The sequence below is a fragment of the Cydia splendana genome, chromosome 9 (genome assembly GCF_910591565.1).
Source record: "Cydia splendana chromosome 9, ilCydSple1.2, whole genome shotgun sequence".
NCBI classification, from domain to species: Eukaryota; Metazoa; Arthropoda; class Insecta; order Lepidoptera; family Tortricidae; genus Cydia; species Cydia splendana.
Genome location: NC_085968.1, coordinates 10,136,667 through 10,164,239, shown reverse-complemented (window position 1 = coordinate 10,164,239; position 27,573 = coordinate 10,136,667). Strand labels below are relative to the sequence as shown.

General features: G+C 36.0%; 2 protein-coding genes across 2 annotated transcripts in view; both read left to right on the top strand.

Moving 5' to 3' along the window:
- Positions 1–27,573, top strand: part of LOC134793521 (pre-rRNA-processing protein TSR1 homolog) — a 561,986-nt gene that overhangs the window by 218,001 nt on the left and 316,412 nt on the right. The window lies entirely within an intron of this gene.
- The window catches only part of LOC134793519 (probable serine/threonine-protein kinase DDB_G0267686), a 185,727-nt gene that overhangs the window by 87,845 nt on the left and 70,309 nt on the right, over positions 1–27,573 (top strand). The window contains exon 3 of the mRNA XM_063765105.1: positions 21,048–21,243. Coding sequence (XP_063621175.1) covers positions 21,048–21,243 — 196 coding nt within the window. The remainder of the gene's footprint in view (positions 1–21,047; positions 21,244–27,573) is intronic.

Below are 27,573 nucleotides of genomic sequence, written 5' to 3'. Positions count from 1 at the left end.
TGGTACCGGTGACCACCTTCCGGCTCCATCATCAGACCATGAGTACTATCTTGTGTCAAAGATCTTGTTGAGATGAATAAAACGAGCCTAAACACGAAGTGGTTTAGTTGCATGGTTGATTGGTACCGGTGACCACCTTCCGGCTCCATCATCAGACCCTGAGTACTATCTTGAGTCAAAATTAATACATATAGAATGTCAGGTCGTTTCAAATATTTTTAATCCTGTCCGGTAGTTTATTAAACTGTACCATTATAAATTATAATACTATAAAAACAGTGCTAGGATCAAAGTCTCTCGTTGGGGTTTACACGCACACAGTATAGCGTTTTACACGGCGCCCGCCGCACACAATGATAAAAAATCTCGTTGTCGCCGTTGAAAATGTGCGGAGCCGACCGACACACGTCCTGCCTCTACAAGCTCTGCCGCGGCACTGAGCTGGCGCAGCGCGCGTCATCGGTAATATAGAGTAGTTTTCAAAAAATTGCCAAAAAATTATAGTAGAATTTCATAAACACTAATGTATACCAACAGTATAAGCAAACGTTGCAGATTGCTTGAGTATAAAAATGACTTCGATATTAAGTAGATTTTCGTAGGAATTGACACTTGTTTCGGAGAGAAAATTGAGTTCGTTTTACTTTGATTTTCTCTTTCTCAAAGGTGTGTATGAAAAATATCGTTTGATATGCCTAAAGTACAGGGTATTAGTAATACAAAATAGCCAGGTTTAGCAGAGTAAACTTCTCAACATTTCCAAATAAGAGCTTGCCATTCAGTGCTTCACGGGGTTTTTCGGAAACGACCATCAGAAAAAAAATCATTACTAATTTAATAAGTCCTTTTTCTAATATTTACAACGATATTTAAAAAGATAAGAAGACGCTTTTACTGAAACAAGTACTCATTGTTTCTAATAATGAGCACAAAGTCCTGAATTTCGTCGACTAGTATCATCAATTTTGCGTTATTTCGACTTTTCTTGTAAGAGCGCTCTTAAGTAAGTAGGTACGAGTATCTTTGTTACAAGAAAAAAAAAACATTTACTGCGTGATAAGCAATTTTTTTAATCTCAGCATGGAAGAAAATGGGTGGGGGTTGAACAGTTCAAGGGTTATTTTAGAAGCACTGGCATTAAAATTAGTTTTGCTCCCTCGCGCGCAGTTGACACTTTGTCTACCTCGCTATGCAATTAAGAATGACTCGAGAAGATGTCAACTTTAACATTCTTGACATTGTGTCCCACGTCATAAGCGACCAGGCGGCTTAGCACGGTCGCGTTTTTATCCCTTGTCACCATGCCTGTCACGTTCTAACAAGTATGTAAGTGCGAAAGGGACGCGCATAGTGATAGTCGATAAAAATGGAACCGTGCTGAGCCCGCAGCACGGATATCATGGTCGCATTTTTATCACTTGTCATGTCATGCGTCACTTTCGCGCTTTCATACTTGTTAGAACGTGACAGGCATGGTGACAGATGATAAATAGGCGACCATATTAGCCTAGCAGGCTTTTTATCATTCGTAACCAAATAAATGTAGATACCTGTAAATTGTAATGAGCCTACGTTTACCTATGTACAGCGTTTGTAGGTATAAGGAAGTATAAAAATATTACTTTTATTTTACTTATAAATAACTTTATTACAATAAGGCCTAGTTTACCCTCTGGGTTGGAAGGTCAGATGGCAGTCGCTTTAGTAAAAAATAGTACCTACGCCAATTCTCGGGATTAGTTGTCAAGCGGACCCCAGGCTCCCATGAGCCGTGGCAAAATGCCGGGACAACGCGAGGAAGATAATGATGACTGATAACTTTATTAATCACGAGATCATGTAGTAATTTATCCCTATTTATACGGTCATGTAATTTTAATTAAAGGATTTCTAAAATACTTGTAACCGTGTCAAAGTAAAATGTTTCAAGATCCTTTTGGTATTCATTTAATTTTTTTGTTATGATATACGAAGTGGTCCAGAATTCATAATTATTTTTAGTATATCTTAACTCGAATCATGTACCACCGATACCAATTAAACGTCAAATGACAACGTTCGCAACTACATTTAATACCTATGACTTGATCTAATTTGTGTCAGATATTTTATGCCTTAACCTTTCGAATAATATGATGATGATGCCCTCCTGACCGATTTCGGCCACAGCGACTGTGTGCTCTGATGGAGTACGCAATTTTTAACTCGTGTTATTAGAGTGTAGCTGATCCACTCTCTGGTGCGCCCTTAGGTGGCTCACGTACCCTATCTTCTTGCTAAATACTCGATCGCATTTTGGACACGTCAGCACACCACCTATATAGTTGTAGGAAATTGAGGTTGGCGGCCGAGCCTTAAGCTCATCTCGTTTTTGTCGAACTCACTGCGGCGTTCAGTCTCAAAAACGCTAAATCGATCATGAATGAGGTGCCGCCATTCGGGCCGCTGCGCTGCCTTCCGCTCCCAGTCAGAGAGCTCTAGTTTGCATCTCTTCATAAATAATACGTCTTAATGGTCGCTAGGTCGCTACCCGTCTGTATTTTGCGTCCTCACTAATCCTTCCCCTACGTCAGTCTGACTTGTCGGAATCTCTAATCATTGCAGCGGAAGCAGATTGAGGGTTAACGCTAATAATTGAGTAATTAAAGTGTGTTTTTGACATGCGGAAGGGGTTATTTGCCGTAATTAGAATTTTTCGCGATGTATTATTAATATAGGCATAAATACTTAATAAATAGCATCGCAAAGTGTTTTAACCTTCACAATATAACTTTAAATATTGGAATAGTTTTCGTAGTTTTTACTTCAGTATAACTTTTTTTTATTGTGTGTATTAAATACAATTACCAGTTAACAGACACTATTTTATGATGTCAAATTATAGATCATATATGTACTTCTTTGTTATTTGTGTTTTAAGTCATAAAGCTCTAAAACTTTCAAAAGCTATGATGTAAGCTTCCATTACAAAGCTATTGAAACTTTGCAATAACTGCAGTGTTTTCCGCTGTTTGAATTATCTGAGGCGAGGAACATTCCTCTTGAATTATCTGAGGCGATGAACATTCCTCTCGGCGAGCTTTCAGCTTTCATGGATTACAACTTTCATGTTGGGTAGTTATTGAACTTTGCAAATGGTCGATTTGTTATTGATTCGTATTACATATTTATAGTATTGTACGTAATAAAAGTTTCGTCATAGGGAAAATATAACATTTAGTTATTTTATTATTATTTGATTATACCATAACATCCTCCTAGCGTTATAATTAAATCTATAGTGAAATCGGAATGTCATAGATGTCACCCCCCGGAATCGCAATGCGAATTAAAAATCACTTTATTGTACACAACACAATGTTCTATGTGTTGTGTTGTGGTTCAAATACAATTTACAGAAAATGAATTTATCCATATAAAGAGTATATTGGACGCATTTCTACCCCAAATGGTGGGAGAATGCCGATGACAGGGTCGAGTGGAGAAAACGAGAGGAGACCTTTGCCGGTGCAGTGGGACACTAAAGTAGGCTAATAAAAAAAAGAGTATCTTCCAGCTAAATAACCTTCGAGTATATGAATCAGTGCAGTGTAATGACTGGTTTAGTCAAAAAAACTGTCGGAATACTTAACATATTGAAGGTACATAACTTGCTTTATAAATTACTTCTAATGTGTCCAATATTTTTATTGACATTCGGCACCAGCTTAGCAGAAATAAATTGAATACATTATTTATGTAAGTAAGGTAAGTACCCCTATTAACGAGGGGGTTAAGCAAGTTTTCCAAAAAGAGCCAAAAATGAAGCATAAACCGGCGGTGTATGAACCAAGACATATTTTTTTATGTTAGTTTGTTAATTAAAGTTTATATTATTTTAGTTTCTGGCCTTGTTTTAGAAACTTATAAAGGAAGAAATAATTATCAAAACTAACATGTCTAAATCGCCTATTACCGTGGTAATGGACCACTGTTACCCAAATACCGCGGATGTGGGTTCCTTTTTACGAGGGTGGATAACCCGTCACATTTTTAGTTCCATAATTATGATAAATAATATTTATTTGACAATAATGGATAAAAAATTTAATGGTATAGGTATTCAGTACAGTACGCTTTTCATATTATAAGACTTAATTAATGAATTTAAATTAAAAATAGTTGGTTCCTTTAACGCTAATAACATCGTGGGTTACCTACCCTTTACGAGCAAGTGTGATGCTGTCGAAATTCTTGTTTAATTTATTACCTATCTACGTTAAATAAATAGGTACTTAATTATTTCAACCGGACGTGGAGGGCAAGTTGCGCCAAAAAGTTTAAGCTACCACAATTATATTTTACACAATATATAGATCTGTGTAAGTTAATGTTAATGTTGTATGTTTGTGTGTCTATTTTGTTATTAAAATAACATAAAATTTATTTTTCTACTCCAGCACTTCTATATAATCCTATATGATTCCTTTGTCTATATGATCAATTTATCACAATAGCCAAGTGTTGTATAAAAAAAATGCTAACTTCTAGGCAAAGATCTAAAAACCAATATTTACTTTGACTTTATTTATAATTACATATATCCTTTTATGTTTGCTGCCTTTGAAACAATATTGTGTGCAACGGTACCTACATTAAAGTTTTGGGTCTGTATTAGGTTCTCATACAGCTTATTACCGAGTGATGTCTTTTCTAACCATCGTTAAACGGTTCAATTCAAATAATTTAAAAACGCATTTACGACTAATAAAAATAAATAGTTATCTCGTATTTATTTAATACAATCAGTATAGATGATTCCAAATATTACAAAACAATGGTTAAAATTAACTTTATATCCAAACTTCTGTTTTTATATGAATACTTGAACGAGTTTCTCATATAAGGGTTTCGAAGAAAACGTCTGAGAAGGTGTCTATAATTGTAACCAAAATTAAGAGTTCTTGCATAGATTTCATACCACGTTAATAGCTCTTTAGCTTTATAGGTGGTTAAATATTTCAATAACATCAAAAGTCAAGGAAATGTGCATTTATATATGAATATAAGATCGCTCGAATCTAAAATACCGTTTCCGTTATTACCGAGGTATACCTCGAAATTAGGTGTCACACAAAGAAAATGGAACCTAACACCGAGGTTTTTAATTTCCATTTGTTTTCCTATTGGCGAGCAAATATCACAAATAAAGTATTTGGGAATCATAAAGATAATAACTAAGAATCAATCTCAAGTCTTAGTCTTTCCATAATATTTACTATTATTACGCTAATCACTAAATAGAATACGCGTTTACTTACTTGAGGTGTTGCGTGTTAGTATGGAGCAACCAAATCTTGCGCTCCTGATGCGCTGGTTTACGATTTTCGACTTTTTTGCGTGATGTTTTCGTAGTAATGTTATACTTATTCGACAGTCAAAAGATAAGGCTTTATTTCTGTGTTCTTAGATTCAAAGAAAGTTAGTAAGCTTTCTTATTAAACGCTATTTCGTACATACCGCGGTAATGAATGCCAATTTTAATGGGGTCGTTAATAGGGGTACTTACCTTAGGTATTCTGTTTCATGCTCTACACGCAATAAATTTACGTACCTAGCACGATTACACACTTACATGCATAGAATATATGGGAACGATCTCCCACTCTCAATATTTGCAAAATCCCTACTCCAATCGCGTAATCCGAGGGTCCAGTGCATTAGTCACTTACAAAGAGTCTGTGTCTGACAGATAGGGTGTAAACCTACGTGCAACCACTATTACCTGATCTGTCAATAGCTGTTAGTGCGCTTTGCCTTCGATACCGTTTATTAGATGGCAAAGTGATGAGAGAGCTCAAGATAAATTGGTTCGCGTTTGTACTTGAGTGAAGTAGGTGTGAGAGCAATGGTGGATGGGACTTTTTTTGTTTAATGGCGGTGTTCAACTGGTACTGAAAAAAAATTTACCGTCTAAAGTCTGATTTTAAAGCTTGGTATGGTTTAGGTTTAATTGAGCCAGAAGTACCTATTATAACTTTTCCGTCACATTAGACTACACTTGTTAATTTATGTCCTACTTATGAAAAATTAAAAAGTATTTATTAAATATGGTAAAACCTAACAATTGTAAGGCCACTTGCCTGTAATTAAATGAATATCAGCATGCCTAGCATAATAAGTAACATCACGAGAAAATCTTTTTCTAATAGGTACCTATAGAAAAAAGTTCCATTTTCGTACCATAAAACGGAGTGAATTTAGTTTTAAAACGGCCACATAATTAGTATTATTCTTTATATACTCGAACTATTCGTGTAGTTAACTATAAGTAATTATAGATATTACTATGAATTCATATTTACCTTTACTAAATCTCGGAAAACTCGAATTCTCGGGACTCGGGATTAGTTGTCAAGCGGACCCCAGGCACCCATAAGCCTAGGCAATAAAGCCGGGATAACGCGAGGAAGATGATGACTAAATCTCGGAAAAAATATTATGGCTTAAAGCTGAAATGTCTGTGCTCCTCCATTTCAAAGCCATTCCGTTGTATAGTGGGTATATTTACCTACTTCTACTTTGTGATATGCCCCAATGGATGCATAAACATGGATACCTATAACCAGGATTAACATGTAGCGTTCAGTACTGTAGGCAGGTCCTTAACAAGATTTCGACACAGACGTTTCCCGAAGCTAATGAAGTTAACTGGCTCTTTGGACAACCCTGACACATGATATTAGCCCCTGTTTCCTATCAATATCTACGGGGCATACGTATACAATATACAGCGGTGGTGTTCCATCTGTCCAATATATTGGTCCAATGTGCGTTTCACTCTCTCATTAAGCAAAATGTGAGACAAAATATACATTGGACAGGTGGAATACCACCCCAGATCTCTATAGGTAACTAATGTAACTATAGTTACTTGTAAACTGCAGGAGCCCAATCCGATTCTGATTTTATTAATTTCTTGTTCTGAAACTGTCATAAATCCATAACAGTTTCAGGGCACTTTAGTCAATTATGAATAAAACCTATAGGCCGATTTTAAAAACCACTGTTCTATATGACTCTCTCGATAATTTCAATACTTTTGACAATCAAATCGATACTTGACACATGTAATAAAATTATTAAATAAGATTTAATGGAATGCAAGTTTGCGTTACCATTTAAAGAACTAACAATTTAAATACCTAAACATTTTCAATTGTTGGATAATTTTACGGTTTAGACTCACTTGTTTTAAGTCACTCGCGCGACATGTTTCGGAGAGCCTACCCATATAACCATTCCAGTCGCAGAATCACAAAGTGGTAACTAAATGTCAGATGTGTCGTAACAGAGTCCACACAATGTGTCTAGAATTGTTTCGAAACAAAGTGTCGTCGCCGTGTCTACACTTTTCCGTAACAAGGTGTCGACACATTTGTGTGCACTTTGCGTGCGGTTTGCGACTAAATCTGACAGCAAATTTGTGACAGCAAATGTCAATATAAAATACCTCTTGAAAACCAAGGTTTGTCAAACTACTATTAGTGTCTCGTGTGCTCGTAATTCTAGTAAGTCATCATGGGCAATGCAAATGATAATAATCGACCGAAACCATATAAACACCCAACACCCGTCAACCTTTTACAGAAAAGTTTTTAAAGAAATTCAATAAGCTACTTAGGTCAGGCAACGAATGCTCCAAAAGTTGTAGAGGGAAATGCTCGGAACACAATTTTTGACTCCGTAACTCGGTTTGACAAGTTAGGAGGTGAACATATCAAAAGTCCCCGGCCGTAGCCCTTGAGTGGGGGGGAGAGAGGGGGCTTTGAAGGTCCCATTTTCCCGTTTTTCGATTATATCTCGGAAACTATGCATCTCAGCGACATGGCCACTTATACAAAATGAAAGATAATTTAATTTGTTACAAGTTTATTCGGTCAATTTTTTCGATATGTTGAATAGTTTTTGAGATATCCGCTCTTGAAAGTTTATTTAGGGCTCTCAATTTTATCTTGATATATCTATATCAGTGAAGGTGCTAGGTCGTGTTTGGTATCGTTTTCGTATAAATCTGGGGTGCTGAATCCATTTAAGATATCACATTGACACCATTCCACAAAATAAAAATAAATCTTTTTAGGGTTCCGTACCTCAAAAGGAAAAAACGGAACCCTTATAGGATCACTCGTGCGTCTGTATGTATGTCCGTCTGAATACACAAAATAGTTCTTTACCTATAGATGACAGGAAAACCTATTAGAAATGTGCAGTCAAGCGCGAGTCGGACTTAATGTACGGAACCCTTAATACGCGAGTCCGACTCGCACTTGGCCGGTTTTTTGAAACTCTTCTTGACGCTTAACCGCTGAACCGATTTCGTTGAAATTTGGTATAGAAATAGTTTGCGTCCCGGAACAGGACATAGGATAGATCTTATAACCAAAATCATCTTTTGAAGGTGTGAAAAGTGGCGTGGAAATTTGTACGGGAAATCAATAACCGCTGAACCGATTGACTTCAAACCTAAACTTAAACAGTATTAACTTCAAGAAGTCAATTCTGAATTCCCCCCTACACCTCATTTCACACCTTTAAAGGATGATTTTTGAGATAACTTATTATATCCTGTCTCGGGACTCAAAATATATGTGTACCAAATTTAAATTAAAACTGTTCAGCAGTTTAAGCGTGAAGAGGAGTTTAAAAGAAAGTATTTTAATAAGTTTATATGTTTTTACTTCGGAATGGTGTCAATGTGATACCTTAACTAAATTTGGTACTGCGAATTTATACGAAAACGATACCAAACATGGCCTCGTAGCTTTACTGTTGTAGAAGTCAAAATAAAATTGAGAGCCCTAAATTCTTATTACTTGGCCAAACTTGTGTAGAAGGAAAAGGTAAAATAAAAGTCTTCGGCAGGAATATAAGACTCAAATATATTTTTTTTTGCGTTACTATTTCATTCATCAAATATAAACATACCTTGATTATACTATTCTAGTGAGATCCTCATAGATAAACAAAAACATTTACTTAAAAAATTACAAGGTCGAAATGTCACGGAACTTGTGAGAGTAATATGTGAAAAATATAAACTTTTATGACAAAAAAAATCTGGACACAATTTAAGAATCACCCAATTGCGTCGAGGAATCATCTGTATTTTTGCTTGTTTCATTACCTCCTCGCTTCTTTTTTGTCCTTTGTATTCTGTAGCAATTTGTTAGATCTGAAAATAAAGATAACTTGCGTCGTCACGGATGTCGATTTATAGGTTTTAGGGAGTGCAGAATTCGAAAACGATGATCATTTTATAATCCAAGATGGCGGCTACGTATTTTGTCATAAAAGTGGAATCCAAAATAGTCATCATTTTCGAAATCTGCGCCCCCTAAAACCTATAAAACGACATCCATGACGACTTTTATGACATAGTGCATGGCCGCCATCTTGGAATCCAAAATAGTCATCATTTTCGAAATCTGCGCCCCCTAAAACCTATAAAACGATATCGATGACGACTTTTATGACATAGTGCATTGCCGCCATTTTTAAATTGAAAAAGTTATCATTTTCGAAATCTGCGCCCCCCAAAACCTATAAAACGACACCCATGACGACTTTTATGACATAGTGCATGGCCGCAGGGGGCCATTTTTACGTACAAAAATGGCCCCCTGTCAACTTTCAATCGAGATTTAATCGATAATTTATTCGATTAATATTCAGATTAATTCAATTTCAATCTATGTTAGGTCGACTAAACTAATCGCGATTAAAATTTGAGAATTAACTTTTTTTATTCCATTAATTAGTCGAATAAACAGTTAATCGATTAATGCCCATCTCTGACCACGGCATTTTTACACTTTGAGAATATCTGAAAACAAATCAACACAAGGAGCCATTTTGCAAATCCAGTAACATACCAGTAACTTTGTTATTACTTTTGACAGCGCGTGTCATGTGTCAACATAGAGTCGACACAAAGTCGAAACATTGCAACTACTTTGTGACTGCAATATTTCTCAGCCTTAAACCATATTTATACATCATAATTAACAAGTTTCGTAGTATGTAAAGCGTTATTTCTGTTATTTAAGTATAGTATACGCATCGAAGTACTAAAAATGCTTCAAATAATATAGTTATGAACACAGGCACTGAGAAGTAAACAATTTCATTTCCGGCTAAACTAAAACAATGTGGTGGCGCGTTGATTATATTACACTTAGTTTATCAAATCACTCGAGCAGTTTAATTCCCCATAATAATTTAAGTCATATTGTAATATAAATGCAAACAATATATAATTACGTCTTGTAATCCGTTTTAGAGATGGCGTATTAATGTCACTTATTTTTATTTAAGTATTTTTCCATCTGACAGTTTCCATTTGACAGGAACAAAATGAACGAATGAACGAATGATTTTGGCATAAAGTAGTCGCAAACCCGAAACAATGTGTGCACACGGCGACCACACTTTATGTCACTTTGTGTCATGTGTCGACCCTTCCCCATTTCTGGTAACTGTGTCGACACGGCGACGACTCTGCGACTGGAATTGTGACCGAAACAGACGGTGTCGACACAAGATGTGTCAACACCGCGTCGTAACGGCGACTGGAAATGGTTGTATGGGTAGGTCTCCAAACAAGTGAGTCTAAACCGTAAAATTATTCAATGTTAGTATGTCTCACAACAGTTTAAATTCGATTTTCAATTGTGTTACAATAACCACAAATAGAACAAGTTTAGCTTTTTCAATACTTGAGCACTCGACGTAAGTAAGTAGGTACGTGATAAGTATGTTCTCCGTATTCGCCTAGTCGCTGTTCAGATAGAATATTTCCTTATTCGTGGTTTTTCTAATCAGTATAAAACCCCGTAGTCGGTAGTAATCACCCGACCCGAGCCGATTGCCTTGTTGTCGCGAGGCAGTTACGTCGAGTAAATGCTCTCTCGCCGTTTGATCAATGGTTCCGACTTCGAAATTAGGGATATTGCCGCAGAGACCAATACATGTAAGCTAATAGTGCAATTTGTGATTTATGTTTATATGTACCTACCTATATACTCGTATAACTTTCGGCCCGATTCAAACTTTAAGATACGTCAATTAACAGATCTAGAAATGATATGGATTAGATATGTCAGTGTCAAATGTGACGTTTCTTCAAGCAAAAACGTAACTTTTGACACGTATTAAAGTTCGAATCGGGCAGAGAGAGAGACGAAGAACCCATCAAAAACTTAAAATTTTAACGATAACCTTTTGTATGGGGTACGATAAATGTTTACTGTTTAGTGGTCCTCTAAATGTGATTTGTATTTGATACTCAAAACCGCAATCATCTTACTTATTGTACTACTTTATGTAACAATATAATAATAACTTTAAGTTTATTAACGTCATCACAAATCAAGATGCAATCTTATCTAGACAATTCAGGATGCGATGAATAAGTACTGTAATATCGTGGTTCATTCACCCCCGGTAACAGTCTAGTAAGTCAGTTGTGACATATCGTACATCTTCGTTTAAGAAGTCATTACTGATGATACAATAACGATTACAATGATTCTGCTCCACTTTGAAGTCATTTTGATCAAATAAAAAGCCGACCATACAGCAATTTCCATTGATAAAGCTTAATATCTAAGACTTAAGGTGACAGTCCATTTCCAACGACAGCAGCACTACCATTCATTTTGACAATAACACCGACGCGTTCGTACTGTAGTAGTGCAGCTGCGGTCAGAAATGGAATGTCACCCTTAAGGTGACAGTCCATTTCCAACGACAGCAGCACTACCATTAATTTTTACTATGGAAATTGACAATAACACCGACGCATTCGTACTAGTAGTGCAGCTGCGGTCAGAAATGGAATGTTACCCTTAGATTAAATAGGCAACGCTGCTCTTCTTTATAACTTTATAATTCCTAATACTTAATATTTTTCTCGTACCTACACCGTCTTCAACGCAATATTTCAATATGCATAGAAAGAAACATTGTATGTCGTAAGTAAATTCGGTCACATTAATAAAGATGAAATAAAATTGATTGTCATTTTTATGTTTGGATTAGTTCGACACATACATTCAATCAATTGCTTTTAAATCGGTCATTGCATTAACATAATTGACTAAATAAAACATTTCAACACGTGCCAAAAACGGCTTGTTAAACATTATATTTACAACAAATGCAATCAATCAAGAAACTATCTTTGTATCTCACAATTGTATAACCATTCATTATACAATCCGTCCTTTGACCTATCGATTACAATGAGTATCAATTATATTAGTAGGAAATACAAACAGCGTATTATGGTAATGTTAGATTGTAATGATAAAGTCTACTATTTGTAATATAGTTTTCGGATACTTACCTATGGCTGACATCTGACCTTCATTTATGTAATATTTTTATTGACTCTAATGAATTAACGATTTTCTTAGCTGGCGTATTGTAGAACCTTTATTTCGTGATATATTTACTCGTAAAGTTATATATTACTCTAGTTATACGCTTTAGTTCCTTCAATCACTTCGTCAATCGTATAAGCCAATACAAGCTTGCTTTCCTACTTGTATCATTTGCTTCTTCATCCCTTGCTGAACTTTATTACGTTTTAAGTTACAACGTTAAGACACAATTTTCGCTAATAATACTTTTTAGTTACGTGTAAGTCTATAGATAATATTAAAATGCAGACCAGGATGACTTTCCGAATCACTACGCCTCGCCACCTGCCATCAGACACCTGGCTATAGGCACAAAATTCAGTAATATTTTGGAGAATAACAACTTAACTCATATGTTTGATATTTGTTACGATAATCAGTAACTGAAATTAGGGAGGAAAATTAATTTATCTAACAGCAGGTTCGACACAATTAAAGGTTTGGAAAACCCTGGTTATTCTACAATGTCTCACAGAGAACCTACACGGTGCTGAGGGCCTACCGCGAACCACATTCGATGTGTTGTTTCTCTGTCACACTTACGTACGAATTTACAAGTGCGACAGAGAGGCAACACGTCGAACGTGGTTCGCGGTAGGCCTTCTGGAGTCCCATGACCCCGCTAACAATCAGGCTGATTACGATTTACGATACTTGCGTACGCGCAGCGTCCAGCCATTAACCGCGCCGTACTTTATTGTAATGCCAATAACTGTGACCCTTGGTCAATTAAGATTTGTATTGTTCGCTTAAATGAATTATTGCTCGTTGTTTATGTTTGTTTATCGGATTTAATGGTGATAATGTTGGAACGATTACAGCTCTCAGCTCAGTTGAAAAAGCTTTTGCAATACATGCCATATTAAGCGTAATAAATGTTTCTCGTTCATTCTATGTAACTGAGAAATAGTCGAATTAATTATACCTTTTGATAAGTCGAAAGTGAATGAAACCTATCCCGCAAACCTGCAACAACACCTCGGCCATAAAGTAATAAAGGGCAACATTCTTGTCAGTAGGTGCTCTCGGGCGGTCGGAAACAGTTTCACCTCTTATATGGCCAGGTCAGGAATGAATGAATGGGACTCGATATGTATCGTTCACCTAAGGGTACTAGCGAGTCGTAAGAAATGTACTGGAATCTGGTTGGAACTAGAGGGCGGTGTCCCCTCTTCTGAGTCATAAGTCTAAGCTTATAAGGCCCGCTAAGCTACATCGGCGAAAAATATGAGTTTACAGATATTTAATTAACATTGAATATACCTTAATTAATTTTATGATTTGTTGTGCTAACGCTTTATGGATATCTATGATTCGAATTGAACAAATAATTGAAATTGATACCTAGATACAGTTGTATTGATGTCAAATAGAAACTACATTTATATAGGTACTACATAATATAAGCACCTGACTAAGTTTCCTTTGACATTGGGGTATATGTTCAGTAAATTAGTCTTCTTGTCGAGTCGTTTTAGTAATAGCCTCAGCCTGTCAACCTTTCCTTTTAATTGGTATTACCGCTATCTGGACATTACAGCATAACTCGGAGAATTTCTAGTCAAGGAAAATAAAATATATAAAAAAACCTTGAGTTCTCAGTACCAGTCACGATCCCTACCTTAGCCACATTTAAAACAAGTTTTGAATCCCACTAGGTTTGCGCAAAAAATGCCGTTAACACTGACATCATACATTTTCTCATACTCTTGTGCAAACTTATTTCTTCCATCAACATTGGCATCGGCGCATGCCTCCTTGTTGTTATATTAACAAAAGTCAAAACCTCAATGCCGGTTCCTGCTTTGAACAACTGAATAAATAACTTTGCTTATTTTGTGCTTAGACATGTCGTTGACAGGTAAACCACGAGATGACATCAAGTGTTCGCGAACCGTGGAATGATGTCACTGACGTTGCATCATGATTAGCGCTTGACATTTAGGAGTGGCTGTGGTAGGATATTTAAGTAAACGATGTGGTCGAACAACAGACAAGCGTAATTGCGGGTCAAGAAACTTCAGCAACAAGGAGGAGCAGAAATATTTTAATAATAAAATGTGGTAAAACTATTTGTATGATGCGGTTAACACAGAAACCACTAACACGGCTCGTAGATACATACAGTAACTACACAGAGTTGTCTCTTTTTCATTTACAACATTAACAAAGAGATAAGTGATGAGCATGGAAAATTGAGCTAATACCCAGCTTGGTATTGGTTGAGTTGGTCTAAGTCATGTTGGGTAACGATTAGGTATAGTACATTGCAGGAGAGGACGGAAAACCGCTAAAAGATGGACGAGTGCGTTTGAGGGCCGACACGTTAGTGGAGGCCCTCAAATAATACGAGTCCATCTTTAGCGGAAATAAGAAAACATTTGCATAACTATAAGTACTAGCCCGCGATTTCTCTGGTAGCAAATTACTAGCCACTGTCTGTGCTGTCTCTTGAATTTCGGTAGGCGTCAGCGTAAGAATATCATTTTCTTCACTAGAAGAACTCATTTTTATAGCGAGCGTAGATACGTGTTTCTTGTATTTTTAGTCAAACACAATTTACACTATCCAATTTAGTAAGTATTTTCAGATCCCGCCTTTTTTACTTTTTTTTATCACTTTTAAGAGGCGTTTTTCTGTTATTTGCTTCAACCGACTCTAAACCTAGAAGCGTTTTTGCTAAAAAAAAACACAAACAGCTACAAAAGTAAAAATGAATGGATAATTGTAAAAAAATAATTGAACTGAATGGTTTAACATATCTTTTTTTTTTAACAAGAAATTGGTCCTATAAATAACCTAATTTTATTTTTGAAGTTGCGCCAAACAAGACCTTTTATTGATTTGTATGTTTTAAATGATACTCATTGCTGTAGCGAACCGTCACCAATGACAGATGATGATAACAATGAAACATTGTAGTAGTGGTGGTTCAGGTGCTACAGCTATTGCCAACTTTCCAGCTTGGTTTTTGACCATCTATTGCCACATTTCCGAACAGTGGCGTGAAAAGTATATAGGTAGTCTATATATGTCTTCATCCCTACATATCTACTCTTGTATCTCCTCGATCGTCCCCATACCTCACAATGGGCACTACATCTATACTGAATCTTGTCATGGAATACTAGTAGTAATGAGTACCTAGTTTAGTTAAATGTTTTAAAAACTTGATCGTCTAATAGGTAGTTTGGCTAAAAACTATGTAATTCCAAACTTACGTGTACGCGCAAGCTTTCGTTGTATACCTGTTTGAAATTAATGGGATCAATCAATTTAGCAAGTGAACTAAGCTTATGGGAATTAATTATTAATAGGCTTGTGAGTTAAAGCAGATTGCCGTCAAATCAAGTAGTCGTTAACTGATAGGAAATATCAAGAGTGGTTTAACACAAGGTCACACATGCGGATCTCACTTTGATGGCATTATAATTTGACTTTGAGAATAATTAATTGAATAGGACTTCGAAATAGCATTTGATTGGTTGTTGTATATTACTTCTGATGAGTTTTGTTGAAAAATTATGGAGTTGAGGAAGGTTGTGAGTAGGAAGCGACAAAAGATTAATGAAGTATATTTTATGAGTTAATCCAAGTTTACAAAATAGGACACTGTTGTTCTGGTTTTAAATAACGACAATAAAGTGTTTAACATGATCCGATATAATTATTAAAACTCTTAAGAAATTATTGTCATTTTCAGTTATTTCTCACTAAAGAAAACACTTGCTTACATAACAATGGCAACAATTGTATAAAATCTGCGAAAAGCGCCGGCGCAGGGAGCGAGTCGGCACTCACACGGGAATCGCCAACGGAGCGTGACACTGCGCACTTACTTACAGCATACAGTCGGTACTTACAGTAACCCTATGAGACAAACCTGGAACAATAATTGTATTGTCTTCGGTTACCGCTGTTTAATCAGCTTTATTTCAATAGTTATTTTATTATATTCTTCTGACTGCTTGAAGAAATTTAAAAGTGGCTAAGTGGTTTTATTTAAACTAGAAACTTTTTTTTACCAGACTACGACAATGTCAAAAGCAAGGATTATGATTTATACATAATTATATACGTTATGTTATCAGTTATTACAATTTAGTAATTCCGATTTGATCAGTTTGTGACAACATAAACCTAAACTATACGAAGTATACGGAAATCTACATGATCCAATTTTGTATCATTAAATATTTAGCCTACATTGGATATTTTGGCCTCTTTCGATACCTATCTCTTTCTGCAAAATTTAAATATAAAATGTATATTACAAACTGGATACCTACTGCTATTCTTTTGGTGACTGTGGCAATGCGTTATGTACATATGTCCGTATGTTGCGAACTTCAAGATGAAGATAGTCGGCTTCTCACAGTACATAAAGCTTTCAGTTCTTATGCGTAATTAAGTTATTGTAATGTAATGAACTGCAACAAATTACATAAGGGCAAGTCTCAATTATGACGTAAACGGAACTCACATGTATACGTTCTAAAACTCGTTTTATGTGCAAAAAGTTTATGTTATCGTATTGTTATAGAGTTAGTGCGGCAGAGCCATTCTCAAACTTTTATAGGTGTACCTGTACCGTGTAATTAAGTGTCGTTTCACAAGTATTTATTAAGTACTTAGTACAGTAAGACCTATTATACAAATATAGTACTTCAAACAAATATATTTTAATAGGTAATAGGTATACATCTTATGATGCTTCAGTATCTTACTACAGGGCCATGTGTGTGTATCAAAATCAAAGCCGAATATTATAAAGATAATACTAATTGTTTTACTTAAATGATTGTAGTTTTAATTTTTAATGCCATTATGTAAAAAGACTTACCTATATGAAATATGTCCCCACGTATTTTGGTTCACCCTGTAATTGTACCTAAAGTAACGTGGTTTCTATAACTTGAATAGGTATCAAGATACAAGAATTTATACTCAATATAGCGCAGCGTAGGCTCAAACACTTTTGAAATACAAGTCCTTTGACGTCGCCAATAAACGTCGCTGCAACTCACACGTGCCACTAAAATCGTTTTCCGTGTACGTTTTTTGTGTTTATTGTACCACTTTTAAAAGTTTAATGGCTCTACAGATTTACGAGGTGTTCCCATCGCGTATAAACGTCAAAAGCGGAAGCAATCGAGTGTATACGTGTTGAGATGAGCTTTGAAAAGCGAAATTTTATTACTTTTTATTTTTAGGTACGAAACTGTTATCTAATTCAGAATTATATATTTATTTTTTATTTATTGTATTTTATTCTAAACAATATGCATTGTGTCGAATAGTAATACATGCATATAATTAGTACATACATTAAAAACTAGGGTACCTACTAAATACAGTTTTTGGCGTTACGAAACTTTGTCATAAGTACATATTTTAAAAATTACTCGTATCGTCTCTATAAGTACCTATTTATTAACCTAGGTACCCGGTAAAGGCAAGTACATATCTCAAAGTAAAAAAGATAAGTTAAATAGGTATCTACCTAAGGCATGTAAGTTTCATTTGATAAAATTATTTTAGTACGTACATTATTCTTTCTATTAATTAAATGTGTATTTGATCAATCGTGTATTTGTATATTGCTTTTATTAAAAAAAGAGTTTTAGTTATATAGTAAAAGTTGAGCTACCTATTAATACCGATTAACTTACTCTTCTCTAAAATTAGTAGCCCAGTTTTTAAAGCTCTGCACAGGCTGTATTTATAGTGGGTAGTCGTTGGGGAAATAGGAGCGAGTCTACTCTAGAATCTAGATCGACTGTGGTGCTCAAGCAGCTGAAGGTCAAAACCAATTAAACCTCTACTAACCATTTACATAATGTTTAATATTTATAGTAATGTTGGGTATTTACTTGTAATCATAGAAATCGAGGTAAACTTCATACTAATATCCAGCAGTTAAATAGTTATCATATGGCTATTAAATTAATATGACATTAATTCAATAAAGACCACTTGTTTTAATCGGTTTACTTCAAGTCCTGATTTCTAATCCTGATCTAAACGTAAGTACATTTAATTTTGCCCGGGGTTTAATATAACTCTACCAGTAGGGCCAACTCCATGCTTGCGCGTAGGTATCTCTTCGTTTAGGATGTTTACTGTTACCGAAGTGTTGCGTAGTTACGTTGCATCCGAATACACATTTTTATGTAGGTACAGCGAGTAGCAAAATTGCATGACCACACTATGAATGGATTCATTCATAATAAAATAGCCATGCATTTTACGTTTGGATGTACATTGAGCGTGGCTAACGACAGCTACGTCCTGCTTGATTGATAGCGGACATCGTGGGGTGACATTCCTCCTTTCGGGCATGCACGAGTCCGTTCGGTTTAGCATTGCTTCGAGCAATTATTAGGGCCGGCACAACTTGCCGTCCCTTTTCGCGCACGACCACAGATAAGATAATGACTTGAAATTTGACAACCCTAAATAGCCGATAAGGATAGTGCCATACATTAGAAAGGGACAGCATGATTCGTCCCTGAATCGCTGTCAAACTTCGGTTTTGTAGGAAGTGTCCTTTCTCTACGGTAGAACTAATTAATTAAAATTAAAATTAATTTATTATGTGGTGCAGCTGAAAGTGGAGATTATTACACGAGCCGATATAAATGATTTCAAATACTGTCCATCATACTCGTAAAACTAATTGACAAAAGTGCCTCATTGAGTCCTGTTAGATCTCCGAGATTAAATATGAAGGCCGCTTGAAAACACCGTTTAATTTTCATTTGTCGGTAATTACGTTTTATGACACCATTATATTAACCGTATCAGCACTTAGTAATTATAGCTTCTTCTGATATAAAGTATCCGGAGGCCTAACTTTCACGGTAGGGACATTTCACACTTAGGAAAATTCCAATCTACATAATAGTTTAGGTACAGCAATTTACTCTTTACGGCGTCGACAGGTTTTCTCCTGCATTTTGCTGTGTTACTGAAGGCTCGATTTAATGTCTTGTAAATTATCGTTTGTCCCGAGTTGCCAGCTTGTCTGCGATGTCGGGTAATTGCAGGGTTTAGGTTGCTTAATGTGTTGTGAGTGTGACGTCGTTAGTGCAGGCCTTTTATGCATCTGTGCACTTGTAGGGACTTCACAAAGCTTCGATTAACAAAAAAGAGGAAAGAAATTCAGTAAGCAACTGCACATGATTTGGACAACTACCAACGACAACATCCTGAAAAGCCCCGAGTTTTGTGTACTCCAAACTGTTGTATTAGTGCTGGAACCACTGGGGCTTAAATTTATCAAATTTCCTACCGATTGGCTTCTATACATATATAGCTGTAGAGCACGTCTCAGAGATCAAGAAATCATAAACCTTGCGTTCCTTATCCGCCGTAACAATATACCTGATGCCGAGTCAGAAAAATGAGTTAGTATGGTAAATACTCCATTAGTATATGATACATACCTACAATTAAAATTGTGATCTACACTCTAGAGCAACGGAAACGGCTCACTAATATTTCGAGGGGTGAACGGTCAAACCCGATAAGTCGCGATATTTTTGGAGTTCTTATTTGAATGAAAAAATATCTCGACTTATCGGGTTTGACCGCACACCCCTCGATTTACTCGTAGTCCTGCGAAAGTAAACTTCAATAGACCAACACCAATCGTCCGTCAAATTAAAACAGCTAAGCTGATAGCGTGATAGCTCTCACAATCTTAATACTATGTATTACTAAATTCTTGTAATCCCTTGTCGAGCGTCTGGCCCAACCCGTTTGCTGGTCCTTGACCCTCTCAACTGGCATTTAATTTTACAGTTACAAATTAACGTTTTTGCAACGTTGCACTTGCACTAACTGTAAGGTTACCAGGGCAGGGTTGAAATTGAGAACATTTTAATAACGGTGTTTTGTATTTTTTGTCATTCGAACTAAAAGTAAGTTAATTCGTATCGACAATTTTCAAAGGGCGGTTAATAGGTCGCCGGTTTGCAATATAAGAGAATAATGAATGGGTTATAAATGCGATAACAAAATTACTTTTAGTGCCCCAGTAGAACACTAAATTTGTAAAAAAAAGAGTCCAACGAGCTTCATAAATAGGTATATAGTTCGCAGAAATCGCAGACTATATGTTTTCTATTTAGACTGGCAAAGCCTTTTTGTTGTACTATTTCTTTCAGGATTTAATTATTTCGTATTGTGCTTAAAACGATTTAAATAGACTCCTTCGCACTCATTCGAAGAAGTGGGTATCGAGGTCCTATGGACCCAACGCCTTAGCATTTTTCATTACTCTATCTCGTATGGAGTCTATCTGCAGCCAGTCCGTGGTCTGTACCCAACTTCCCTTCTTTAACTTCATGTTTTTTTATTTATTCATATATATGGTACAAAAACAAGTCAAAAAACAATAAATAGTTAGTCACAACAAGAGTGACCGAGTGTGGAAGTGCGTGGAATAAGCGGACACTATACTACACTTTATCTCTTTTCGGTGCAGAGTGAGACGGACACCAGACATGTGATTTTTCACAGAAACAGGATCGATTGAAACCTTCAACAAGAAATAACCCAATTTTTTTCTTGTTCCAGAGTTTCCTAGCAGCGAACGCGAAATGTTGGTGGGCGGGCGCGCTAGCGGCGGCGACGGCGGAGCTCCGCTACGCGGGCTACGTGTGCCCGGGGGTGCTGCTGGTGGGCGGCGCGCCGCGCGCGCTGGAGACCGTGCGCGGGGCCTATTCGAGATCCGTCCTCAAACCTCCTCCTACGTACCTCATCTGCGGGCTCGGTGAGTACCTAAACTAAAACGGCAATGTGACGCATGATAAAGCAACCGTCTACTGATATATTTTCTTAAAGCAACTTCTAAGTTTTCAAGTCTTTTGACAGTTAATAGGTGTGCTGTTAGGTTAAATTAGACGTTTCTACTACCTTACACAACGAGGATTTTCAGTACCGAAGCGAGTAACCTGCTAATTAGTAATAGTGGTCCAGTATGCTGATGTAGACCTCACGAACCCCCATGCCTCCGCTACTTTGAAATTATTCTGAAAACTGTATCGACAAATAAATCCACAATTATCGAATATCGAGCCTGCTCACAAAATTTCACGAACATAAATTGAGGTATGCGGTATGCGACCTGTAGGTAGAAGACATAGAGGCGCTTCGCTCGCGCTGCACACTCACTCGATCAATTACATTTTTACAGTCTTCATCAAGCCAATGCCAAAATAAATCTAAAACCAAAGGAAGTTCGGTTACATATTCTAAAAAAATCCGTTTCATATCTAAAACCTGTTAGTTTTCCCATCTAGCCTTCATTTGTGATAATGGCAATTAGAGTTCCGCCGCTTCCTAAACCGGCGTAACCAAAGGCACTTTGAACAGCAGGTGCCATTATTCAAGCGCCCACTTTGCGTGCCGTGCCGATCCCTTTATTCAGGCGCTAATGTATAATGTAACTATAAAGCGGCGTAGTGTTCCCACGGAACAGACGCATGCGCATCTCCTACGCACGCCCTCGCGGCCTTGCAAGGACGACTGGTGTAATAATAAACGTATAAACTTGAAGGTGTTACAAGTGCAGGACTTGTTACGACCCAAGATCGGCCGATGCTTAGCAGGTGATTTTACTAAGAGGGCGCTAAATATTATAAAATATACAATTATCGTTTCCATCGGGAAAGGTCTAAAAGTATGTAACCTTGTCTATGTTTTAAGTTGAAAGTAAAAACAAGCGAGCAAACAAACTATCGCGGTCAGATACGGATGTACCTACGAGTACGTACTTTACTGATAAGTACGTGCATACTGTACAATTGAGAAATGGCAGAAAGGAAGTTTTCGTTTCGTAGGTGACAAGTTTTAATCGAAAACATCGCCGTTTCATGTTCCAAGAAAGTTGTGTAAAAACTTTCAATAGAGATCCCGGAACTAGCCGCGATGGACTTTTTGCACATCAAGTTTATTTTAACAATAGTTGTTATTAGCAGTGGCTAGAAAACAAGTTTAACTATTAATACTACCTATTTGTGGGTAAATTGAGAACTTTCAAAGTACCTAGCTAAATATAAGAATAACTGAATTATGTACTTATTAATTGATTAAAAGTGCCTTTTATACTCTAGATTGAAAATGATTGAAACTACGGGCAAACATATTCTTAAAATATGAATTAGCAATTCAATTTTAAGGACAAACAAAATATTTAGTTAGATGAAAACCAATTAAAAGTATAAGTGGGATTTATACAAATACAGGTTAATATAAAGTGTACCTGTGTATGTACATACCTATATTTATGTGGTAACTTCTTACATTGGTGCAGTCTAGAAATTTCTCTAAAGGTCACACGATCATTATTAGCATAATATGCTTTTACATTTTGCGGCAAACGTGCTCGGTGCGTTAAATGTTAATGAAATCTGTTATCGCTGCAAATTATATGTTAAACATTTAATTTCAAAATTTCAAGGTATAGATTGTGTCACCAGTTACGTCGTAACTTTATTATCTTATGACTTATGAATGAATAGGATTTTAATATTGTTTCGTTGTCAACTGGTTATGACTGTTAAAAGTAGTGTCGCCGCGAGTAGTGTCGCGGACTTCTGGCTTTAAGTAAACGTATCTTTATATTATAGGTACAGTTATAATTTGTATGATAGCCGAACTCACTAAAATATATAATCAAGCTGTTACTTATGCCTATATCGAGCACGTCCGCGAAGGTGCATATAATAACCCAAATTATGCAGTTTGTACAGTTACATATCCTTAGCGGCTCGACGGGCCGGTCGGGTTTCGGTAGTTTTGCAATACAGATAATTTTGATTTTCGATGAAGTCATTTTGTCAGTCTGCGATCGCGTGATCACTTCTTATTTATGAAAACTTTCCCTTTTATTCACTTATCCACCGTTATACCCTATGATCATACTTGCATGATATACCTATACCTAAATGATACCACTAATGTACAACATGTTATACGAGATACTAGAACCCTAAGACACATACCTAAATTGAAATACTTTTACTAAAATGTTGTTCGTGAAATCATACCTATATTTTCATATATCCTCACATTTAATTCCCATTGGCTTTTCTATAGGCAAAATCAGACAAACAATCTCCGAACTTGCTGAACATAAGCAAAATTTTCCCGAACAATCCCAAAAATTAGCAACTCCTTTATTCATGTTTTCTAATTACATTCTAATCTAGACATTGAAGATACAGTGAAAATTAAAACAATGAAAATGGTTAAGTAATGTACAATATGATTACATTTTTTTGTACATCCGTACACGTTTTCATTACTCTTGATTACATATTGGCAAAATGGGTAAGATGATAAAATTGTTGCTTTTGTAGGGTTTCCGAGTCTCACGCGCTTCCGCTACCGCAATCATCATTCGTTCATTTTCCAGTTTTTGAGAGGTGTAATTTATTTTTATTTGAACAGGCTGTGAACTGAACTTTTACTTTCTTAGCCCTTCGAATTTTAATACAGTTGTAAACTAAATTGACTTTTACCAATTGAGATTGAGTTGTATTAGTTCAGAGATTTATGATCTTACGTGGGATTTCTAATATATTGTTCTGACACGTGTTTCTGATTGCTGCATGAATTGTGTTTGTGCTTTACAAATTTAATAACATCTATATTTATTGTATGCATTAGAATAGGATTTAGGTACTCGTCCTGTAAAGTTAGGTCGATGCCAACAGCCTGCTTAACAGATTTAAACTACTTATCAGAAAGTTACAACGAAAAATGATTTCTGTGAACTAGTTTCAGTGTATAGAAGAGAGAGTAATAATATTCGCAAATGCCTACTAACTGATGTAGCCTCCGAGATTTACGTCCTACAGTTGAATCAGTTAAAATAAATGCTGCCATTCGCGACTTGTAAATAGAAATCCAGTGCGTGTCAAATTTTAATTTACGATATTGGATTTGTAATGCATCAATATGCATAAACGCAGCGGGCGACAGAATCTTGGAACAGGTACTTTAATGTAGTTTATTTCCTATTGCTGGCACCCCGATCACGCCTAGCACCTAGTACTTCTAAAGTATTTATTATTTATGAATGGAAATTCGAGTTTCACCGCTTGTTATCTGAAATTGAGTGAAGCCTTAGTAAGCAACTGAGTGCTTACTTATTACGTTTGATTCGTACTACGTACTACTAAAGTATTTATTCCATCTGAATCAAGTTAGATTGATGCTTTTGTATATAAGTATATAGTCGAGAAAATTTAAAACTCCGTTTTTTATATTTAATATTAAACTAAAGGCAAATACTCATTAAAGTCATTAAAACAATTTAAACATATAAACTAAATATCTAAAATAATATTTTTTTTTTAGATCTTAGAAAATAAATAATTAATAATTATTATCAAAAACCTAATTTAACATATGTATGCCTATTCGTTTATACGTTTATAGCATAGTATAAAACGTTTTATTCTGTAATTCTGCTTATGGCATGACTTGTTTTTAAACAGAGAAATCTCAACTACGAGAAACATCGTAATTGGCAGTGCCCGGTTTAGTTCCGGTGTATGCTAATATCGAAACAACTCAATTAGGATGTACTTGACAATAAATGGTATGCAACCAGTTTTGGAGAGCTCTGGAAAAGATTACTACGAAAATAATCTTCTCCCCGATAAATATATCTGTGATACTGAAGCTAACCCTATTTCTATTGTTAATTAATCCACTCCCAACACATACAACAGTAACATGTTTGGTTCTGAAACAGTGCATTTTTTAAACTTTTTTACTTCTTAAATATGCTTACTATTCGGAGCTGCAAAGAAAAATCCTATTTACTAGACTTATATCAAACATAGAACAAGATGCATGTAACTGCGTCAAAATATCGGGAGCTCAAAACAATACAAAAGGTAATCACGGTTCATATCCCGGTCGATATAAGTCTAGTGAAATTAACCGTGAATCATTTAAAAGTGTTAATCCTATTTACGTTATGTTATGCCGTTAATTTATAATACAATACATTACATTGCAATACGGATAAAAATATAACCCTTTCGCCCCTCAGTCTCGTTGCATGAAACCGCACAAGTTACGTTTGACCTATTTTACTTTTATCCGATTTAAAATAATTTTGCCCTGGCAGTAACACCACAGGCATTCGAACTTAAAAAAAACTGTTTTTGATATTTTATTATTAACTAGCAGTGAAACTCGCTCGCAATAAGAACAAATTGACATCGATTTATAGATTCCAAGGGTAAGTATTCCAGCCTCAAGGGTAAGTATTTGGGCCATTTTTGTTAAAGTTGTACACTAAGTACACTTTTTTCTCCTTTTAGGGCCAAAACAGCTAGTGATCCTAGATGCGTAGCTAACATGCCAATCGTTTACACTCCGTAGCGAACTAAACGCAACACAAAGGGTGTCATTATCGTAGCGCAAACGATTGTCACCTTGGCTAGGCACCCTGATTAGAAATCATAAAAATTACCAAATCGGAAAAGAAAAGTGTAGTACAATTTTAAAAATTTTATGGCCCATTTTCTGACTGAAATATAAAAATTTACAACTTTGTATTAAATAGATTGGGTTGTGCATATTTCATTAATTAAAATAACCGATATATTATGTACGTTTTATGAGAGATGTTTTCCTATTTCCTCTATCTACACCTATATATCTACATGCATTGCATATGTATGATTTATGGATTTTCTATATAGTTTACTTTGTCATGAAGCCGTCAACGTTGCTATTAAATCAATGCATCGAACAGAGCACCACATCCGTCTTTCCTCCGGACACATTAATCAAACCTTATGGAAACAGTTTCTAAAAGGCCAATCGTTGCGTAAATCGCACTGCGGAAATCGCATGTAAACGTGCCCCATGTTAAAAAGTTCCATCTGTTATCGAAAGCTTAGTTCTCATACGTGACATACGTCTATATAGATCCGAACGGGTACTGCTCGTAAGGGAGAAATTTGATCACAATAGTAGCCGTAAGTGATTGTCTTGTCGAAGATTCGGCAATTGATAATTTGTTTTGTTTGCTCAGTTTTGAATCATCTAGTAAATTAATCGTATAGAACAGCGGCCGGCAACAGGCGGCCCGCAAGCCCCCCTGGCTATTTTTTGTGTATGTAATATTGTCATATAACAATGTCTGATAAAGTCACACATATTAACAAAGTGCGGCCTGCGTCAACTTCTTTAACTACTATGTGGCCCTTGGCACAGAATAAATAATACTACTAGGTACAGAAGACTCACTCTCTAACAAAACGAATCTGTTACGATCAGCACAGATATGGCCGCTAGGTAGCGACAGCGCCACGCGCGGCTTATGGCTTTCCCCAAAATTGGTGTCGGACGGATGTACTTTTAGCTACCTGTAGCAAAGCGACGAAATCGCGGAGTGAGCCACGCCTGCCCTTGGCTGCTAAAAGTTTGCCGACCGCTAGTATAGAGCGTTTACTTCGTTTCAATGGTAGAAAACGCGCGCGGAAAGTTAATAAATATTTAACATACTTTGAAAATATTGGGCTATAAAAAATAGGCATTAAAATGATTACCAGTAATGCATAAGTTGGATAACAGTCTTAAGTAAGTACTTGCGTACTCGTACCTACCGGTGTTAAACGATATAAAACTATATAGAAATAGCAAAGTCGTTTTTTATAGTCCTACTATAGTGTAATCCGTATTTATAATATAAACCAAGCATTAGATTAATTTAGTTTTACAGGGGGGTGTCCACAGAACTCGATTTCCACCAACTTGCCTATTTCAAAGCCGAATCAACATTGATATATCTTTATTTTTTTAATGGCCAGCCATGCAGCGTTGGGTAGACCTAGGTGTGTATGTGTAGGGGTAAACGCCGAACACATATTATTTTTATTTCATATTCGGACTTTACCAAAAAAGCTTGGGTAATACTAGTTTTACCCGGGTAAACTTAAGTTTAATCAACCTTCTAACACATATACTTAATGACTTCATCAGAATCAGACCAGGGGGAAAAATACGCCTTATTGAGGTTAATTCTATTTCCACGCGAGGTTTTACTTTACCGAAAAATTACTGATAATAATAA